Here is a 19,567-nt window from a genome sequence, read left to right as displayed (position 1 = left end):
CACCTACAACAAACCCAGTTCGTATCATACTTAATTCATGTTGAAAGTCTGAATATTTTCCCCCTAAAATCAGGAATAAGACAAAGATGTTTCTCTTACCACTTCCATTCAACACTGTATTGAAGGTCCTAAAATTATGCAAGAAAAGGAAATAAAAAGCCTACAGATTGGAAAGGAAAAGTAAAACTATCTCTATTTGCAGGTGACATAGTTTTGTATAAAGAAAATCCTAAGGAGCTCATAATATAAAAAATATATACCTATCAGAACAATAAAACAAGTACAGCAAGGTTGTAGGATAAAAGATCAATATAAAAACATCTATTATATTCCTATAGTATACTTACAATGAATAAGCTGAAAATGAAATTAAGAAAACAGTTCCATTTACAATAAAATTAAGAGTAAAATACTTAGGATAAAGATAAGAGTGCTATCTCACAAGATACAAAAACTAACTCAAAATAGATCAAAGACCAAAATGTAACAGCTACAACTATTAGCTCTTAAAAAAACAACATAGATATAAATCTTCCTGACTTTGGATTAGTAATTGGTTTCTTAGATATAATAACAAAAGCACAACCTTAAAAAAAAAGAACAGATAAATGAACTTCATTAAAATAAAGAACTTTTGCCCTGGCCAGTATGGCTCAGTTGGTTGGGCATAATCCTGTGTACCAAGAAGTTGTTGGTTCTATTTCCAGTTAGGACACATGCCCAGGTTGTGGGCTCCATCCCCAGTGGGGGATGTGCAGGAAATAGCTGATCAATGTCTCGCTCTCACATCAATGTTTCTCTCTCTCTCCCTCTCCCTCCCTCTCTCTAAAAAAGTCAAGTAAAAGATCTTTAAAAAAAACAACAAAACTTTTGTGCTTCAAAGTTATCATCAATGAAGTGAAAAGAAAACCTACAGAATGGGAGAAAATATTTGCAAACCATATATCTAATAAGGGATTTGTATCTAGAACAGTGATGGGCAACTTTTTGAGCTTGGTGTGTCAAACTTCGCCAAAAAACTGAGCATAACTCGGGTAGTGTGTCACTTTAAGGAAAAAACATTATTTCATCCTCGGCATGCGGCCGCCTCAGCGGCCGCGTGTCATCAGAAATGGCTACGCGTATCAGTGCTGACACGCGTGTCATAGGTTCGCCATCACTGATCTAGAATCTTATATAATAAAAGCCTAATATGCTAAATGTCGGGTCATCCAGTCGGCCATTCAACCAATCAAAGTGTAATATGCTAATGATATGCTAAGGCCGCTCAATTGCTCACTATGATGTGCACTGACCACCAGGGGCAGACACTCTGACCAGTAGGTTAACTGCTGGGGTCTGGCCAATCGGGACTGAGCGAGATGGGCCAGACACGCCCTGGAGCCCTCCCTCAGTCCCTCCCCAGCTGGCCAACCTCCTATGTCCCTCCCCGGCCCCGATCGTACACCAGTGGGGTTCCTCAGCCTGGCCTGCACCCTCTTGCAATTCGGTACCACTCAGGGGATGTCAGAAAGCCCGTTTGGGCCCAATGGTGGAACAACTTGTCGCTATGATGTGCACTGACCACCAGGGAGCAGACACTCAATGCAGGAGCTACCCCCTGGTGGTAAATGCGCTCCCACAGGGAGAGCGCCGCTCAGCCAGAAGCCAGGCTCACAGCTGGTAAGTGCAGTGGCAGTGGCAGGAGCCTCTCTTGCTTCTGCAACAGTGCTAAGGATTTTCGACTGCCGGCTTAAGCCGGCAGTTGGACATCCCCCGAGGGCTCCTGGACTGCGAGTGGGTGCAGGCCGGGCTGAGGGACCTCCCCGAGTGCACAAATTTCGTGCACCAGGCCCCTAGTATAGTATAAAGAACTCTTACAACTCAAGAATAAAAAGACAATTAAAAATAGGTAAAGGTCTGAAAGGACATTGCTCAAAAAAAAAATACAAATGACCGATGATCTGAGGAAAGATGCTTAATTCCATTAATCATCAGGGAAATGCAAATCAAAATCACAATCAAATAGCATTCCACACCTACGAGCATGGCTATAATATAAAGTCAGCCCTGGCTGGTGTGGGTCAGTTAGTTGGCTGTCATCTCGTGCACTAGAATGTTGCCAGTTCGATTCCTGGTCAAGGCACATACAAAAATCAACCAAATAAATGCATAAATAAGTATAAAAATAAATATACTGTAGAGAGTGCCTGGGAAGGCACATGAGCATTTAATTATTGTCAGCTGAATCCAGTGGCGTTGGCAGAGCCATGTCCTGGAAACACACCTTGCCAGAGACAGGTGTATTGTCAGCTTGACCTTCAGCTCAGGCGCCAGGGGGCAGGTTTCATTATCTAAATCCAGCCAAGCACCAGGAACAAACACGATTATCCGGGCCCATCCAGTAGTGATGACTACAAAGCCACAAGAATGCACATAATCTCCTTTGTCTTGGGCTTTAGTAAAACTTCCTGGTTTTTGCTGTATAAAATAAAAGGGCTGTATGGGCTCTGGGTCTCTGTCTCTCCATCAGAGGACAATGGTCCCACCCAGTCCCAGCTTTCCCTACTGTATTTGTGTCTGTGTCTTTCATTTTCTCTATCCCCCGTCGCCCCTACTCAGAAACCGAACCACTCTCTAGCTGCGCTGGACACGAAAGAGAAATATTTATAATCAATCTCTCTCTCTCTCTCTCTCTCTCTCTCTCTCTCTCTCTCTCTCTCTCATCATCATCATCATCATCATCATCAATTAAAAAAGAAATTCCAAGCCCTAGCCTGTATGCCTCAGTTGGTTGGAGCATCGTCCCATACACCAAAAGATGGTGGGTTCGCTTCCCTGTCAGGGTACATACTGAGATTGCAGGTTCAATCCGTGGTCTGGCACGTGCAGGAGGCAACCAATGGAAGTTTCTTTTTTACATCAATGGTTTTCTCTCTAAAATCAATTTTAAAAAAAACCTCTCTTCTTTGGAGGAGAAATTAGTTAAAAAACAAAACAAAACCACATACTCCAAAATTTATTTAAAGTAATAGTTAACCAGAGGGGGGAAAGTGGTGTGTGTGTGTGTGTGTGTGTGTGTGTGTGTGAGAGAGAGAGAGAGAGAGAGAGAGAGAGAGAGAGAGAGAGAAGAGAGTGAGCGCAATAAAGCACACAGAATAAAATGCTAACATTTGGGGAACTTGGGTGAATGCTACATGAGAATTCTTTGTATCACTTTTGTAACTTTTTATATGTCTGAAATTATTAAAAAAAAGTTAGAAAACAAAATAGTGATTAACACTCCCATGATTTCACAAACAAAACTAGGCAAGGGATTATTTCTTCAATGGAATCTGTTATGCTCATAAAGAGTTTGTCTGCTTTGGCAAGTACAGAAGAGGAACTAAAGCTTTGGTGAACGAACTAAGCAGATTATACAGATTTAAGTTTCACCCCCTAGTGGTGACAGCTAGATAAACTCTTGGAGTGATCAGAGATAACTAAGCCCTCTAATTATCACAAAGTACAGCAGGACAAATGACAGAGTACCTGAACACTGGCTGAAAAATATCCGAATGCAAATAGGAAAAACAACAACTCCACTCGGAAAGAACAGCATAGCCCTTTAATTTCCTTTGCTTAATGTGGTGTTTTCTGAAACAGGATATAATTGCAACATTGTGAATTGTTGAAATAGAATTTGCCAAGATTGGTCTTCTCAAACACTGCTGGTCAGAGTGTAAACTGGCACGATTTTTCTGAATATAAAGGATTTAATAATTATCTTTAAAACACCCATACTCTTGATTCAGTACTTCTTCATCCAGGAATTTGTGGGGGGAAAAGGGAAGAAAAAAAAGGAAATAAAAAGTGCCCTGGCTGGGTAGCTCCATTGGTTAGAGTGTCGTCCCATATGCTAAGTTTGCAGGTTTGATGCCCAGTCAGGGCACATTCAAGAAGCAATCAATGAATGCATAAATAAGTGGAACAACAAGTCAATTTCTCTCTCTCTCGCTCTTTCTCTTTCTCGCTCTTTCTCTCTCTCTCTCTTTCACACACACACAATCAATTTTTTTTAAAAAGGTAGTAACAAAAGATTAATCACAGTTTTTCCAATCAAAAAAACCTCCAGCCGAGACCGGTTTGGCTCAGTGGATAGAGCATCGGCCTGCGGACTCAAGGGTCCCGGGTTTGATTCCGGTCAAGGGCATGTGCCTTGGTTGCGGGCACATCCCCAGTAGAGGTTGTGCAGGAGGCAGCTAGTCGATGTTTCTCTCTCATCGATGTTTCTAACTCTCTATCCCTCTCTCTTCCTCTCTGTAAAAAATCAATAAAATATATTAAAAAAAAACAACTCCAAAACCCATAAATACATACAAAAGTCTAAAATAATGAAAATGGTAAACAAATTATGCTATATCAACTCTACAGAATATTACACAGCAATGTGTACATCTATGTAATAAAAACCCAGTGGTCATAATGCCCTAACAACCAAAGACCGGTCACCAGGAGGCTGCATGCGCGGCAAGGTGCACACGGGTGGGCAGGGCTGCGAGCACAGGTGGGCGGGGACTTGACTCGGTCCCTCCGCACGCCGGGAGTCAGGGGAGTCCCGCAGCGCTAGCGGGACTCAGGGGTCCCGGGTCTCACGCGATTTCGCACACTGGGTCTCTAGTTTATGAATAACTTTTTACAACATGGTAAAATGCTGAGAATAAAATATTAATCTGAGCTAAATAAAAACTACATATACAGCAACATTTCAATTAAACATCAATTAGGCATAGGAAATATTACCTGAAAAGTTATTTCAGAAGGTTAGAAAATTACATCTAAATTAAATAACATGACTTGGGATGGTGAACACACAATACAGTGTTCAGATGATCTGTCGTGGAATTGTGTGACTGAAACCTGTGTAATTTTGTTAACCAGTACCACCCTAATAAACCAATAAAAAGGAAAAATAAACAAATAAAATAAAACAATTTGTTGGTAAATCTATAGAGAAGATCAAGGAAAAGGTTTAAAATAAAAAAGGATAGTGGATACCTTGCGGGTGGGAGAAGTGACATAAAGTACATGGGGGGAAAATGGCAGCGGTCTTGTTCTATTTCTTAACTTGGATGCTGGGATTTTAAATATTTGTCTACTATGTTCCATGGCTTACATAAATGTTTCATATCATCTTCTGAATATATCAAATTATTAAAAATTTAAAAAAAGACAAAAATAAAAATTTTGGCCCAGTCCATGTGGCTCAGTGGTTGAGTGTTGGCCCATACATACACACATTTCCCCCCCTAAATTAACCATTCTCTCTACTGCTTATTCTCTTTTCTCTATCTAGTCTTACATTCCCCAGAGCCGTGGTCGGCAAACTGCAGCTCGCGAGCCACATGCGGCTCTTTGGCCCCTTGAGTGTGGCTCTTCCACAAAATACCACGGCCTGGGCGAGTCTATTTTGAAGAAGTGGCGTTAGAAGTTTAAGTTTAAAAAATTTGGCTCTCAGAAGAAATTTCAATCGTACTGTTGATATTTGGCTCTGTTGACTAATGAGTTTGCCAACCACTTCCCCAGAGGTTTTACCACCTGATAATGATGGACTGGGAGAGTTTTCAGTGGAAAGGCCCAGGAGCAGCTATGATGTATAAGTGAAGTAGATAGAAAATAAAAAGAGAATTTTGAGAAGATCTGTGAACTCTATTCTACTTCACAATGTTCCAAATTTTGCAAATAAAAATTTTGAGTTATTTCTAAATGACATTTTGACTGCAGGATTGTGTTCCATGGATTATGTCACTGCTCTGAAACTAGACTACCTAGGTCACAACTTAAATAGTTATACATCCGCAATTAAAGAATTTCTCCTACTATTAAAGCTAGGTATATCACAAATCTTCTCTTCTGCTCCTGCCTTTAGATATCACAGAACAGAGTCATGGAGGACAGAATACTACCTAGGGGAGACACCAAGGCTTTCAAATGTTGGGGGAGAGGAGAAGAAAAGCAAATAATAATAAAAAGAATCTTTGTCATTAAACATCTGCCTAGTGCTTCAATTTATAAAGTCTTTTCAAAACAATCATTATGACTCTGTAAGGTAAGGAGAATTGAAATTATTTTTGTTGAGGAAACAGGTTCAGAGAAGGAATGTTACTAATAGTAGCTATGCCTCCCTTTTATATATGTTGTTCTCCTTAGAATGCCCTTCCATACCTGTCCATCTATCAAATTCCTACTCATACTAAAAGAAGCAGTACATATATCCACTCCTCCACAAAGCTGTCCTTCACATATCTACAAAAACACAAGTAGATATAATCACACTACATTTTGTATATAGTTCTATTAGTTATCCATTGTATAACTTTTATTCGTTTAGATGCTGTCTCCCCTCCAGACTATGAGTTCAAAGAAAGTTAGTAGTTCTTAAATGTCTTTTGTCTGTCCCACTTAGGTGAGACAAAAAACCTCATAGCCTACCCACCCCTTTTTTCCCAAGTTACAGTGGAAAGTTTTATAGACATCTGCTTTAACAAGAATATGGATGTTCCAGCTGTTGGGGCTCAGTTGGTTGAGTGTCGTCTTATGCACTAAAAAGTCGCCAGTTCCATTCCTGGTCAGGGCACATCACTCATTTTATTTCTCCTCATGGCACCATTACATCTGATATAAAAAATATTAAAATTGTTTTAACTCAAGACCAACCTTGTGGACTTTATAATAACTGAGTATGAGGTTTCTCTGTTGGTTAATCATAAGGAAAAACACGTTATAGATAACTAGAGGCACGGTGCATGAAATTTGTGCATGGAGGTGAGGGGTTCCTCAGCCTGGCCTGCACCCTCTCCAATCTGGGACCCCACGGGGGATGTCTGACTGCCAGACATTCCTCTCGCAATCCAGGACTGCTGGCTCCTAACCGCTCGCCTGCCTGCCTGATTGCCCCTAACCCCTCTGCCTGCCAGCCTGATCACCCCTAGCTTGCCCCCCTGCCAGCCTGATCACCCCTAGCTTGCCCCCCTGCCGGCCTGATCACCCCTACCTTGCCCTCCTGCTAGCCTGATCGCCCCTACCTTGCCCCCCTACCGGCCTGATTGACCCTAACTTGGCCCCCTGCTGACTTGATTGCCCCTAACTTGCCTCCCTGCTGGCCTGATCGCCCCTAACCACCTCTGCCTCAGCCCGCAGTCTGGCCTCCCTCTGCGGAAGGTGAGATCAGGGGAATCAGGGGAAGGCACCACCCCCATTACCCTGCTGCTGCTGCCACTGCCAGCGTGAGCCTCAGCCCTTCGCAGCCGCCCACGGCTGCCTGAGCCTTGGCCCTCACAGCCGCTGCAGCTTTGTCTGGAAGGAAGTCTGGAAGATGTCCACTCTAATTAGCATATTACCCTTTTATTAGTATAGATGCTGGTAACAATGTCTTATAGTAAACAAAGCATATCCATATCCTTTATTTGATACTCACAATAACCTTATGAAGTGAAAGGAAAAATATTACATCTTTAATTTTATAAATAAGGAAACTGAGACACAAAAATGAAGACACTTTGACAGAGGCATTGTGGTTAGCAGGAAGAATACTACACCTGGATTTGAATTATAGTGTATTATACTGCAAAATATCTAGCTTTTTTGACGTTCAGTTCTGTCCTTTGTAGAATGGGGATATTAATACTTATCTCAGTATGCTATTGTTATAATGAAGCTCAAAAACCCCCAGCATAATGCCTGATGGAGTAATTAATTACTAAGTAAATGTTCCTTTCTCACTTACTAGACACAATCTTATGCAAGTAATATAAATTTAAGTTTCAGATACATAGGACAGGAAGTTCATGGTTGTAAATCCTCAAGAAGAGAGTTTTCCAATCCAGAGTTTATACCAAGACAAACAAGCCTCTTTATCTCCTTACACTATCAGGCAGATATTTTTTGGTCTACCTTGTCGCTAAGGCTATAGGCAATTTAAAATCCTGGTTTTATGTAGCTATCTCAGTTCCAACTTATGAATCAGGTTCAAAATCTCATCTCCCGTCTGAAAGGTTCCTAAAACTGATAAATCCTCCAGTAGAAGAAAATGGCTCTGATAGTGCTCCATTTTTTTATCCCTAGATGACTTTTTTTAAAAATATATTTTATTGATTTTTTTACAGAGAGGAAGGGAGAGGGATAGGAGCTAGAAACATCGATGAGAGAGAAACATCGACCAGCTGCTTCCTGCACACCCCCTACCGGGAATGTGCCCGCAACCAATGTACATGCCCTTGATCGGAATCGAACCGGGGACCTTTCAGTCCGCAGACCGACGTTCTATCCACTGAGCCAAACCGGTTTCGGCCTTTTTTTTTTTAGGTTGGGCCAAAAACCAGGTGATTATAAAGATTATAAAGTTGACATAAATAAAATTTGTATTGACATCTCTCTGCAGGGCTGTGTAATACTGTGGTGAAAAGTGTGAGGTTGGGAGTCAGACTGCTTAGATTAAAATGTCAGCTCTACCATTTATAAAAAACTATGTAACCTTAGGCAAAGTTCTTAATCTCCCCGCACCTCAGTTTCAAAATCTGTAAAATGCAGACACTAATAGTCACTATATCATAAGATTGTTGTCAGCATTAAATAAATTCTAAGAGAAAGAAACATGGAACAGTGATTGGCACATATTAACTGTTCAAGATATGTTAGCTATTATTATAGAATATAAACTTCATAAAACAAACACTATGTTTTGTTATTGCCAGAACCTAAAATAATGCCTACCACATAATGGACACTAAATGTTTATTGAATGAATAAATGATAAATCAAGCACAAATCTATTGTTAGGTGTATTTAAAATACTTATTTCCCTCTAGAGAAAGAGACTGTATGTCCAGCGAGAAATATAAGCCCCAAGTCCAGCCTTGAAATTAAACAATGGGATTGAAAGGCAGACAAGTGTCATTTGAGTTAATGGGTACAAGAAATTTCAGCTATTGGACAATCTTTGACTCCTCATTTTTGTAGTACTGCATGGGAAATCCCTCCTTCATTTATGGGAGTTTTTTTTTCCTTATACTTTCTACTACTGATTTAACCAAGTTATTAGGGATAAACACTAATATAACCTTAGATACATATAATCCATTTACCTTCTCCTTCCCCAAACACAGTCATTTCACAAATGAGGAAAAAAGTCAAGAATATAGTACCACCCTGGTGGGTATTGCTCAGTGGTTACAATGTCAGCCCACGCACCAAAAGATTGCAGGTTTGCTTCCCAGTCAATGGTATGTACCTGAGTTGCAGGTCCAGGTCTAATCCCCACCCCCAGGCAGGGCGCATGTGTGAGGCAACCAATCGATGTATCTCTCTCACATCAATGTTTCCCCCACCCCTTCCTACCATTCTCTCTAAAAATCAATGGAAAAAATGTCCTCACTCCTCAAGTGAGGATTAAAATATATATTGTATTCAAGGGTATAAATATAATAAACTATTTTGGCATGAACAGTGGGAAGTTATTTTTCTGTTTTAAAAACCACCAACTGGGGTAGGAGAGGCTGGGGGAAGGTCAATTGGGGGGGAAAAAAAAAAAGGAGACCTATGTACTACTATTTGTAATACTTTAAACAATTAAAAAAAACAAACAAACAAACAAAAAAAAAACCACCAACTACTTTCAGAGATCCCTAGATGTCAAATAATGCAGGTAAGACAAGCTTCTTGCATGTATCATTTCATGGACTGGCCAGTGCGGCAAATGACTATGTGCCAAAGGACAAGAAGCTGGAGTTCCATCTATAAGAGATCATGGCCTGGTAAGGTAAATAAATCCCCTTCCATCTTAGCACATGTAGCAAAACTATTCCAAGAAACAAACAAACAAAAAATTCAAGTCAATAATCACTGAGCTATTGAGTAGATCATAGGAATCACTAACTCAAAGAGATACTTTAGCATCATTTTCCTCTTAACTTTCAGCATAAGTTTTGAAACAGAATATGGTAAACAGAGAAGCCAGGTTAATAATGGAAAAAGCACTGGGCTTGTAGTCAGTCCTGGCTCTGCTACTTAGTAGCTGTGTGACCTTGGGAAAATAAATTAACTTCTCAGTTTTCTTATTTGTAAAATTGATGCTAAACCTCTATCTTGACAATCACAAAATGGTATTGAGGGATAGATGGGATGTATATGAAAATGCCTTTAAAATACTAAAGTACTATGCAAATATTAACATAACTGAATAGTTTCCGGTATGAAAGTTGGGTAATATATTCATGGAAATAAGAGCTCAAGTGTATACAAAATTTAAAGTTATAAAAGCAGCTTCCCATTATCCCATAGTACTATAACTAATAGAACATACCCACTCTACTATAATACTTACCTTTAACTTGCCAGAGTTTTACATTTTTCTAAGAGGTGGAAGGGATGGCAGAGAGGATTTAATACAACTGTTTCATTAGAATAAAAAAAAATGGAGGCATAGAGAGGTGAAATGATTTGCCAAAGGTTACAAGGCCCATGAAAAGTAAATGACAATACATAACCAAGAACATTCAAACTTTTTAAAAATGCCTTTAGAAAAGGAGAATATGACATTGAACAGGCATTAAGATGCTGGAGAGCTAAGAAAAATGTTTATACAAAACAGAAGTGGAGACAGGAAAAAAGAAAAAAAACAAAAGATCTTTTTATAGAGCTAACAAAATGTTTAAATGATTAACCACCCCTCTAAATTTACCTTGTAACCGAGTCTTTACTGTCTGTGTTTAAATATTCTATTCTCTGAAAGGACACCTCCACAAATTATAAACAAGTAATTTGCAAGTATTTATACAAAGGGATATTGTTTTGCAATTCATCTTGAAATCACTTGGCTTCCTTCCTAACTCCAGCTCAACTCTTCTGGACAGAAATATGTATCTTAGGTCAAAAGTACCATTTAGGTTAGTATCTGATCCAACATTTCTTACCCATCAAACCTCTTTTCCCCCTCAGGGTACCTATGGACAGTGTTCACCTTTTTTGCCCTCTTTTACAACTCACATCTCAGTTAACATCACCTTATTCAATTCTCTACAAATACATTCTTTCAATAAGTAAATATTTATCTTCTTAGTATGTCTCAGGCATTATGGAAAGTGCTTAAGACTTGAAACTGATAAAACACTGTACTGTCCTTGCCCTCAGAGAGCTCACAATCTGGAGAGACAGCGAGACTTGTTAATGAACAATACTGGCCCTGGCCTGGTAGCTCAGTTGATTAGAGTGTCCTCCCAATACATCAAGATTGTGAGTTCGATCTCCAGTCAGGGCACGTACAAGAAGCAACCAGTGAATGCATAAAAAAGTGGAACAAATCAATGTTTCTCTCTCTCAAAAAAAAAAAATTTTTTTTAAAAAATACTACCACCATAGAATAACTGTTGTAACCAAGACATATACAAAGTGCAGGAAAGGCATATGGAAAAAAGTATACAAGGCTGCCTGAAGGTAACTGAAGGCTTCAAAAAGGAGGTAACGTTTAAGGCAGTGGTTTTCAATCTTTTTCATCTCATGGCACACATAAACTAATTACTAAAATTCTGCAGCACATAAAAAATATGCTATATTTTTTGCCGATATGATAAAAAATAGGTATGCTAGTAATTTTGATTAATTCACATTGGATGGCTATTGCTGTATTGACTGTTGTCATTTTTTTTATTTGACAGGGAAAAGAGATCAGTGCCACTAACTAAATAGTAAGGTATTGCATGTTTTATAATTTCTTGCGGCACACCACTGTGCCTGCCTGCCGCAGCACACCAGTTGAAAATCCCTGGTTTAAGGCAACACATGAAGATTAAATAGTAAGGAAGGGGGACAGCATTCTAGGAAAAATGAAATAGTGTAAGCAAAACTCAGAAGCAGGAAAAACAGCATAATGTGTGTTTAGTATTACAGAGTATAAGATGAAAATACTTTTATGTTGTTGTTGTTAATCGTCCCGCAACGATATTTTTCCACTGATTTTTAGAGAGAGTGGAAGGGAGAGGGAGACAGAGAGAAACATCGGTTGCCTCCAGCACACACCCTGACCAGGGCCAGGGAACCTGCAACCAAGGTACGTGCACTTGGCCAGAATCGAACCCGGGACCCTTCAGTCCTCAGGCCAGCACTCTATCCACTGAGCCAAACCGGCTAGGGTTGAAAACACTTTTTTTCATAAAATGATTATTCATTGAACGATTAGATCACAAGGGTCCTAATATAATACTCAAGACACTTTCCTTCAACAACTATTTGCTAAGCCCCTACTATGTCCTAGACACTAACAAGTACACAGGATACAGATCTTTGTAGACCCACTGTTATCCATATGTGTGGTTGCCACTTGAGTTGTACAGTACGGCCTGTGTGGCCATAGCAGTACTATAAGAACACTGTAAACTAGTGGAGTCTAAATGGCAGGCTCCTTAGCACCATAAAAAAGTCTACAAATCCACATTCATACCAAGTATGCTCTCTCTATATATAATAATATCTTGAAATATATGCTGTTTTTAATGCATAATAGATGCTGTTAGAATTAAGAGCAGCATCATTTTAAAATAATACTGAATCCCTACCAGCCTTTTGCTTTTCCCCCCAAATTAATGTGTTCTGAAAGTATATTCCTGTCATATCTCACAAGCTTTCAATGTTCAAAAGGTATCTAAATGCTAAAGACAGAATGCCATCAACATCTGATGTTCTGCTTCAAGTGCTTTGTAGAAGGCAATTTGGCAATATGGATCAAGAACCATAAAACTGTACATACCCTTTGACCAATTTTTTTTCAATAAATATGAATTACTTTTATAGTGGAAACAATGGTACAAGTATTTTAAATGCATGAATTCAGTTTAGATTCCTACAACCACATAAGAGCCCAGGGAATGTGTTTGAAACAGCATAGGCTTAGGGGTCAGAGAATCCTGTGCATGAATCCTGCTGTCATTAATAGCTTTATGATCTCAGGAAAGTTATTTGATTTTTCAAAGCCTCAGTATTCTTATGTGTGCAATGAAAAAACATTATCAACCTTATGGGACTGTGAAGATTAATTAGTATACCATCTGACACACTGGGTGCTCATTAAATGAAAGCTGTTGTATGAGATCATGCTCCTCTAAATATATGTCCCAGTATTCAAGAACATTGTTTTAACATTATTTTCCTATTTTAATTACTATTCACATTAAAAATGTCTTTTATTCCACTATAAATGATGACTATTTCTGCCACTTACTGGTTAAATGTGTTTTTAAGGGCTAGCTTTAGAACCAATTAAAAAAGTAGTGGTCTAGCCAGCATTTCCCAATGGCTCACATCATTAAATTCAATACTGATGTCTATCTCAATATGCATATTTTTAACCATTTAATAAAATAATTATTACATTTTTTCTCCTTTAAAAAACAGAATAGTTTGAGAGTATCCAAAATTTTATCTGCTACACATAAGTGAATTAATAAAAATTAGAAGACTGGCTCATAATATTATAGTGGTTCAACTGTTATAACTTCATCTGAACACTGATCATCGCATTAAAATTATTTTTATTCTTATAATGAACTATTGGTTAAAGACAAGAAACATTAGCTACATTGATGATGAAACAAGTAAATGAATGCATTTATCTGATCAGGATTCTTAAATGGTACTACATTAAGATAGCTCAGTGTTTATTTTTTTAATTGATTTTTAGAGAGAGAGAAAGGGAGAGGGAGAGAGAAACATCGATGTGAGAACAGAACATCAATTAGCTGCCTCCTGCATGCCCCCTACCAGGGATATAGCCCAAAACTCGGCATGTGCCCTGACTAGGAATCGAACCAGCAACCTTTCGGTCCACAGGACAAAGGCCAACCAACTGAGCAACACTGGCCAGGGCAAGATAGCTTAGTGTTTTTTAAGCATTAAAAAAAAAAATGTGGTGATAGCTATATCCCATTAGGATCTTCATTTATTGGATATAAACTATCCATGCTTCCAATGTTTTATTTATGGAGATAGGCTTTCAAGTAGCAGCATGGAAACATTCCCTTTAGTCTGTCATTTAGAAACAAAACAGAACAATTATAAAAACCTATTGTTTTTAAGTACAAAAATATAAGAATTCCAAATTGAAGGTTAGAAAGTCAGTTATTATCTATTTTGATAACATAAACATAATTAAGTTCATTCTACATTGTAATATATATTCATTTTAAAATATGACAATGATTTACCTCATATTAATGTGTCATTTGTTAAATAGGAAGAGGAAATTTGTTTTAATGTATTTTGCTCAATGTATTATTAAATAAATTATACATGTAATTTAAAATAAAATATATTTTACTTAAAATCACTCCTTTCTCATACCACACAAAAAATATTTTTAAAATTAAATAAGTTTGCCCCCTGGCTGGTGTGGCTCAGTTAATTGGGCGTCATCCTGGGCACAGAAGAATTGCCGGTTCAATTCCTGGTCAGGGCACATGCCCAAGGGCTTGATCCCCAGTAGGGGACATGCAGGAGGCAGCCAATGTTCTGCTCTCACATCAATGTGTCTCTCTTTCTCTTCCTCTCCCTCTCTCTTCCTTTCTCTCTAAGAATAATTTTAAAAAATTGAGTAAGTTTGGAAAGTACTGATTCTCTCTACATGACCTAATACATTACCTTTGGGAGACCTACTGTTTGTAAATAAAGGACTTTGGTATAGTAAATTTACTTTGTTTTAATATTCTCATAAATTCCTAAAGGCTGCACACATATGAAAACTGAGGCCCAGTGAGTAGAATTGCAAAACTCTTACTGATTCTGTGTTTCTTGTACAACTCCATAGTAATGTCTCTATGGAAAATTCACTAAAAGTGGTGTGGCAGATCTTCATATTTCATTTCCCTATATTCTCCTCCCTCCAGTTTAAATCACCACCACCATAACAAGGCTAGGGAGAAAGCTCACATACTTATTTTTCACCCAGAGGAGTACAATAGCTCTTCCCACTCCAAACCATCCTACATAATAAAATGGTAATATGTAAATTACCATCACTCCGCTACGCCCACGATTGGGCCAGCAGGAGGCGCAGGGGGCGGGACTCAGGGTGGCCGGGGTAGCTGATTGGGCCAGCAGGACGCTGAGCTCGCAGCGCCACTGGTGCCGCGAGCTCAGCGTCTATGTCATGGCTGCGCCGGAGGCTTTCGGAAGGCCTGGTACACCGGCAGACAGCCGGCCAGCTCCCCCGCGATCAAAAGCCAAAGCGGGGGAGCTGGCCAGCTGTCTGCTCTGGCACAAGGCCTTTCGAAAGCCTCCGCCGCGCCTGAGGCTTTCGGAAGGCCTGGTGCACCGGCAGACAGCCAGCCCGCTGGTGCACCAGGTGCATGATTAAATCATGCACTGGGCCTCTAGTGTTTCATATTGATTTATAGTGATCATCCCTTCAAATCTCTTAATTATGACATCCCTTCACACATAAAAGAACTTTCAAGGTAACTCAGTCTTACAATGAGGTCAAAACTCCTGAATCTATGATTCAAGGTCCTCCATGATCTGACCATAGGCTCACCTAGCCTCATCTCCTAGATCTAGAGTCACACCCTCAATCTAGAGTCACATATTTCCCAAAATACATCATGCCTACTCTGTCTCAGCTTCAACATTCAACCTGGTACCTTTGCCAGGAATGACTTTCCTTCCCAAATTCTTATCCAATAAAGCCCCACCTATTGAGACCCAAGTTCAAATGCCCCCTTCTCAACCAAGCCTTCCTCTCTTTCTGATCATGCCTAAAGTCATTCATTCACTCAAGAAATATTTATTGAGCACTTATGCATAAGGCACTATGTATATGCTAAAGATTCAATGATGAGCCAAATAAACATGGTCTCTACATTCATAGATCTAGTACTTATCTCACTGGGTTGCTATGAGGATTAAATGAAAAAAAATATGTAAGTCACTTAAAACAGGGTCTCTACAGTCATGCTCAATAAATATTAGCTATTAATGTTGCTGCCTAACCATACTAACTAAAATATTTGCCACATACACACATATATCACTTTATAGCTTACCCTGACTTAAGGCTTTTATTTTATTTTTTTAGAGAGAGAAGGAGAGAGAAACATCAATTTGCTGGGTTATTTGTTAGGACTATATCTTGGGCTAGTGGTTCACAGACCAGGAACATCAGCATGACATGGGTTACTTGTTAGGAATGCAAATTCTCAGGCTCTATTCCACACTTAATAAATCAAACTCTGGAGATGGCAGCTTGCAAGCTCTCCAGTTAATTTTGATTCATGGTAAGGTTTGATGGCCTCTGTCTTAGACATCTCTACTACAGTCATGCACTCCATAACAAACAACATTTGGGTCAATGATGTACTGCACATACAACAATGGTATATATATATATATATATATATATATATATATATATATATATATATATCATATAGCCTAGGTGTGTAGGCTATACCACAAGGTTTGTATAAGTGCACTCTTTGATGATCAAACAACAAAATCACCTAACAATGCATTTCTCAGAACATATCCTTATTATATTTAAGTGGGCACTGGGAATTACAGAAAGAAGTAAAGCACAATTGCTGTCTACAATTACTCACATCTCAGGGGGAGAAACAGGTTAACACAATGACAGTGTGATCGGTTGTGAATGTGAAGGCTGTTGTGGAGGCAGACACAGGAGAATGGCAACCCAAAAATGCAGAGTCAGTGAGTTAGAAAAAGCTCACAAATTAAATTATTTCATTTATAAACCACTTTCCTAAAAAACAGATGGGAGGAAAAAAAATAGAAATTAACTAGCCTTCTAGGAGAACATGATTACCAGGACTTAGATTTGACTGGAATGTCTTATTCCTCCCAAAAACCAAAATATAGATTACTGCATATGATGGAGAAATATGTTCATGAATGTATGGTCCTGCAAACAATGAGTGACCCAACTCAATGAAAAACCAACTGAAACCTCAACCTATTTTGAAACCGGAAGGAGAAACACTGCAAATATAAGAGTCTCCCAACTAAATTCAGAGAGGGCAAAACAAACGAAGGCATTAGAAGGTATTAAGGAGAACTGTCACAATCTGACTGCCAACCTGATTTTCAGTCTTTAGAAGCCCTGGTCTCTGTCTCCAAGTGAAAACAAGCCATTGGTTCTGAGTAATAGTCAAACCTGTAAATATTTGGAAAATTTCCAAACTGTACCTTCACACTAAAAAGCCCTCAAAATAAAAAATGCATTCCAAAACATTTTTAGTTGTTTCTGTCAAAAGGCTCCATATCTCATCAGGTCATCTAGAATGCATGCTGGCCTCACACCATCATTCCAAACACACTACCACTTGGGTTTTGCAATGACACTAGGGTAATAAGGCTTTGAGGCCCTCCCCAATACCTCCAATATCGCCCTTCCCCTCTACAAAAAGAAAAGCCAGCGAATTCCCATCTGCCCGCCCTACCTCTCCAGCGAGGCAATTGCCTTCAAATTGTTCCAGCTTAGACCCCTGAAATCCGGAGAAGGAAATGGGGACAGCTGTTAAGAGACGGGGGAGGGAGGATCAAGGGGAGAGGAAACGTGGAGGGTAGAGGACGCAGGGAAGAGATGATACGGAAAGGAGGGGGCGGTGGGGATGCAATGGTGAAAGGGGGTGAGAAGCGAGAGCAAAACGCGCAGGAACGGGAAATGGGGAGGAAAAGAGGTAAGTAGTAGAGATTCCCCAAAGAGAGATAATTATAGGCAAAATGGTAGAGCAGAAAAGGAAGGTCGGGTTAAAGGACGAGGAGGGGGCGGCAGAGGGGAACGCGAAAGAGGCTGTCACCGGGGGCGATTAAAAACAAAAACACAAAAACCGGTGTCACCTGGGAGGAAAGGGAACAGGGGGATGTCAGCCCGGCAGGTGGCCGGGAGCCCCGGGAAGGAGGAGCGGGCCACCGAGGGGGCGGTAACAAGGAGGTAAGGCCAAGACGGGGCGCGGAGGGGGGCACCCGAGCGAGGGCCGGGCAGGCCTGCGGGAGCCGGGGTGGCGGGCGACTGCGGTTCAGGCAGGCCTTGCTCCCTCACCATGGCTGTGCCAGCCTGGTCCTCGGGCATGCGGCCTCGGTCCTGGGCTCGGCGGCGGGCCGGGCCTGAGCCCGCCCCCAGGTTGAGCCGGCGCGGGGGCTCCAGGAGGCTCCGGCTAGCGGCGGCTAGCGGCGGCTCCAGGCTCGGCCCAGGCCGCGGCCTCCTTCCCTCTGAAGCTGGAGGTGCTGCACCGCGGCGGCGGCGGCGGCGGCGGCGGCGGCCCCAGAGCGCAGACTCCGCCCCCGCGAGGCCCCGCCCTCGCACACGAGCCCGAGCTTGGCCCCGCCTCCACTCTCACTGCGCAGACTCGTCCTTGGAGTCTGGACCAGGCATCCCACCTTGGACTTCTCTCCCTACCAGGCCCTTAAAGCAACCACACCCCCTCAAATCCCATTCTCCCGTTAAAAATAAAGAGCTTTAAATATTACGTCATTATGGAGACGACAGCACTCGTTCGTTGCAGTCACAGACTCCTGTGCTTCTGGTTCATTGTCATTAATTCTTAGGGATTATTGACCATTGTCCTAATTCTTAGGGATTTCAATTCTTTTAGATGATTCTTCCAGTGCCCTGGCCTCTCAAATTCCTCTCCTTTAGTGATCACGCTTGCCTCAGCCTCTCATTTCCACACTCATACCTAAGATCTTTTCATTACCAGTAATTGCAACCCCTCTAAAATCTCTATTTTAATCATCCAACTATCCCACCGAAAACTCCTTCCTTTCTCGCTCTCTTCCTCTAATACCCAACTCCACTAAGACTCGAAACCCATTGATCCTACTACCTTTTCACTATTCCTCACACTACCCTATGTCCTCACTTCCTTTCTTGAACAGCTTAGATTTTACTGTCCATCATCAAAGGCATTCCCAGATATTAACCTCCATTTCTCCAGTTCTGCTCTCCTTTCCTTGTACTCACCTGACAAAACTCTCTAACTCTGAACCTGCAGCAAAATGGGGTGTGGGTCAGGTTGGAGGGGTGGTAGTGGAGAAGAATCCAAAACCATACTGACTATACTGATTGGTGTCCCTCTCCCTTCCACTCTCTCTAAAAATCAATGGGAAAAAAATATCCTCCGGTGAGGATTAAAAAAAAAAAAAAATCAACCTCCTTTGGCAAACAGAACTTATAACTTTAAGTGAACATTGTTTTCTATAACAAACACTCTAACAAATGTAGTACCCTATAACAATTCATAATTTCAAGATTACAAATTGAGATTCTTTGGAACTACTAAAATAAACATTTAAATATTGGGAAACTTTGGTTCTTTTGATAAACATAGAAACTCAACTTTATGAGGAAAGATTCAGAGTAAATATAGCTTTAACTTAAATTCAATGATAAATTGTATGTAATTATATATTAGTGTTTCCTCTTATCTATATAAACAAAAGTTAATGGTTAATTCAGTGCTCCACCCTCTTAAAAACACTTGTATCCTTTAAAAAGTCCTGCTATTAAACCTTTGTTCTCTAACTATAATCAAGACTGAATTTAAGGTAT

The 19,567-nt window shown here is 40.3% G+C and overlaps 1 protein-coding gene across 1 annotated transcript in view; it reads right to left on the bottom strand.

Moving 5' to 3' along the window:
* ZYG11B (zyg-11 family member B, cell cycle regulator) overlaps positions 1-18,268 on the bottom strand; it is a 69,023-nt gene extending 50,755 nt beyond the window's left edge. Inside the window, exon 1 of the mRNA XM_079776480.1 lies at positions 18,059-18,268. Coding sequence (XP_079632606.1) covers positions 18,059-18,088 — 30 coding nt within the window. The 5' untranslated portion in view covers positions 18,089-18,268. The remainder of the gene's footprint in view (positions 1-18,058) is intronic.
* Positions 18,269-19,567: the final 1,299 nt, after the last annotated feature.

This window comes from Cnephaeus nilssonii (genome assembly GCF_951640355.1).
Source record: "Cnephaeus nilssonii genome assembly, chromosome: 7".
Taxonomy (NCBI): Eukaryota; Metazoa; Chordata; class Mammalia; order Chiroptera; family Vespertilionidae; genus Cnephaeus; species Cnephaeus nilssonii.
The sequence above is the reverse complement of the archived record's forward strand: the minus strand, read 5'-3'. Positions and strand labels throughout refer to the sequence as shown.